The 1,404-nt window shown below is 38.3% G+C and overlaps 1 protein-coding gene across 1 annotated transcript in view; it reads right to left on the reverse strand.

The window, feature by feature from the left end:
* LOC106530716 (dystrophin) overlaps nucleotides 1-1,404 on the reverse strand; it is a gene marked incomplete at its 3' end in the record, with an annotated part of 355,898 nt that overhangs the window by 130,682 nt on the left and 223,812 nt on the right. The window contains 1 exon segment of the mRNA XM_014026406.1: nucleotides 70-140. Coding sequence (XP_013881860.1) covers nucleotides 70-140 — 71 coding nt within the window.

Here is a 1,404-nt window from a genome sequence, read left to right on the forward strand (position 1 = left end):
ACACACACACACACACACACACACACACACACACACACACACACACACACACACGTCACTCTACAGTACCTGTGGCTGTGAATGAGGGCATTGAAGGCCAGTCCATCATTCCAGCTGCTGGAGAAGTTAACCACGTTGACCTGAGGACAGATGCATGAAATATTGAAGAAGCAGTGTGTGAATGCAGCAGGACACCCACAGCTGAGCTGGTGTCCCTCAAGCTCTGGTTTCTGTTTCATTAAAAACACCACTAGAACAGGAGGAGCTGCCAAGACAGAAAACACTGAATGTGGAGTTCTGGTTCTTCATGAACCAAAACTTTTGGAAGTAATGAGTAACCACAAGAATGTCCTGATGCATCTCAGTAAAGCAGGTAGAAAAATCAAAAAGAAAAAATAAGTAGGTTCTCTAAGTCTGTGTCACGTCTTCATCTCCTTCCAGCTGCAGACTGGTGGACTGACACAAACCTGTTGATGTTAGCTTGTTAGTTAGCTGTTAGTGGACATAAAGTTGGCAACACATAATTTAATGGAAGCTAAAGAGTCTGCTAACGGTTATTTATATATTAGTCAAGTCCTAATATGCTAACTGTTATTTATATTAGTCAARTGCTAATATGCTAACTAAAAATGTAGCTTTCCTAATGCCAAGTTTCTAAACAAGAAAAAAATAGCAACAGCTAACATTAAACAGCTACACAAGTAAAAATTATCAGCAGCTACTTGGTCCGCTAATGGTTTTGTGAAAAAGCTAATCAGCTAAAGAAAACTTAGTTTCACAGTTAGCTGATTAGCAGAACCATGACCACCTCTGGTGTTTGGGTTGACTGTCGGCTACGACCACAACAGCAACACTGACAAGACTTTAAATCAATAAAATCCTGAAATAAATGCACTTCAAGCCCATTTTTAAAACTCATCATTACCCTTGTTTATGTAAAACTGTGTATTTCTGTTTTCCATAACTGTGAATATTTTTTTAGTTACAAGTAATTTGGTTAATGCTTGACATTACCAATAAACAAATAATAAATCATAGCACATGACATTAACCAACCCTGACCGACCAACATGAAGTCCTCATAAACACACAGTCGAAAACCTGTTCACACACATTAAAATAAAGTTTATTCATGAGGAAGCTGCTGTGACTCATCAGAATCTGGTTATAAAACCTCCTTTTATATGAGTGATAATAAAAAACCTACAGTTGTGTTCTGATTAGCACAATGTGGTGGTTTGTTACTCACTTTTTTGTAACCTACTCCACTTTTTACTTTTATTTACGGCTCAAGAAAACATGACTGCAACATGTTCAACTTTCAAATGTTTCATGAGCTGCTTTAAGCTGAAAACATACTCCCTGAACTGCCGACGTCGGCACGGGTTGTCGCAGTTTAATGAC

This window comes from Austrofundulus limnaeus, unplaced genomic scaffold (assembly GCF_001266775.1).
Source record: "Austrofundulus limnaeus strain Quisiro unplaced genomic scaffold, Austrofundulus_limnaeus-1.0 Scaffold551, whole genome shotgun sequence".
In the NCBI taxonomy this organism is placed as follows: Eukaryota; Metazoa; Chordata; class Actinopteri; order Cyprinodontiformes; family Rivulidae; genus Austrofundulus; species Austrofundulus limnaeus.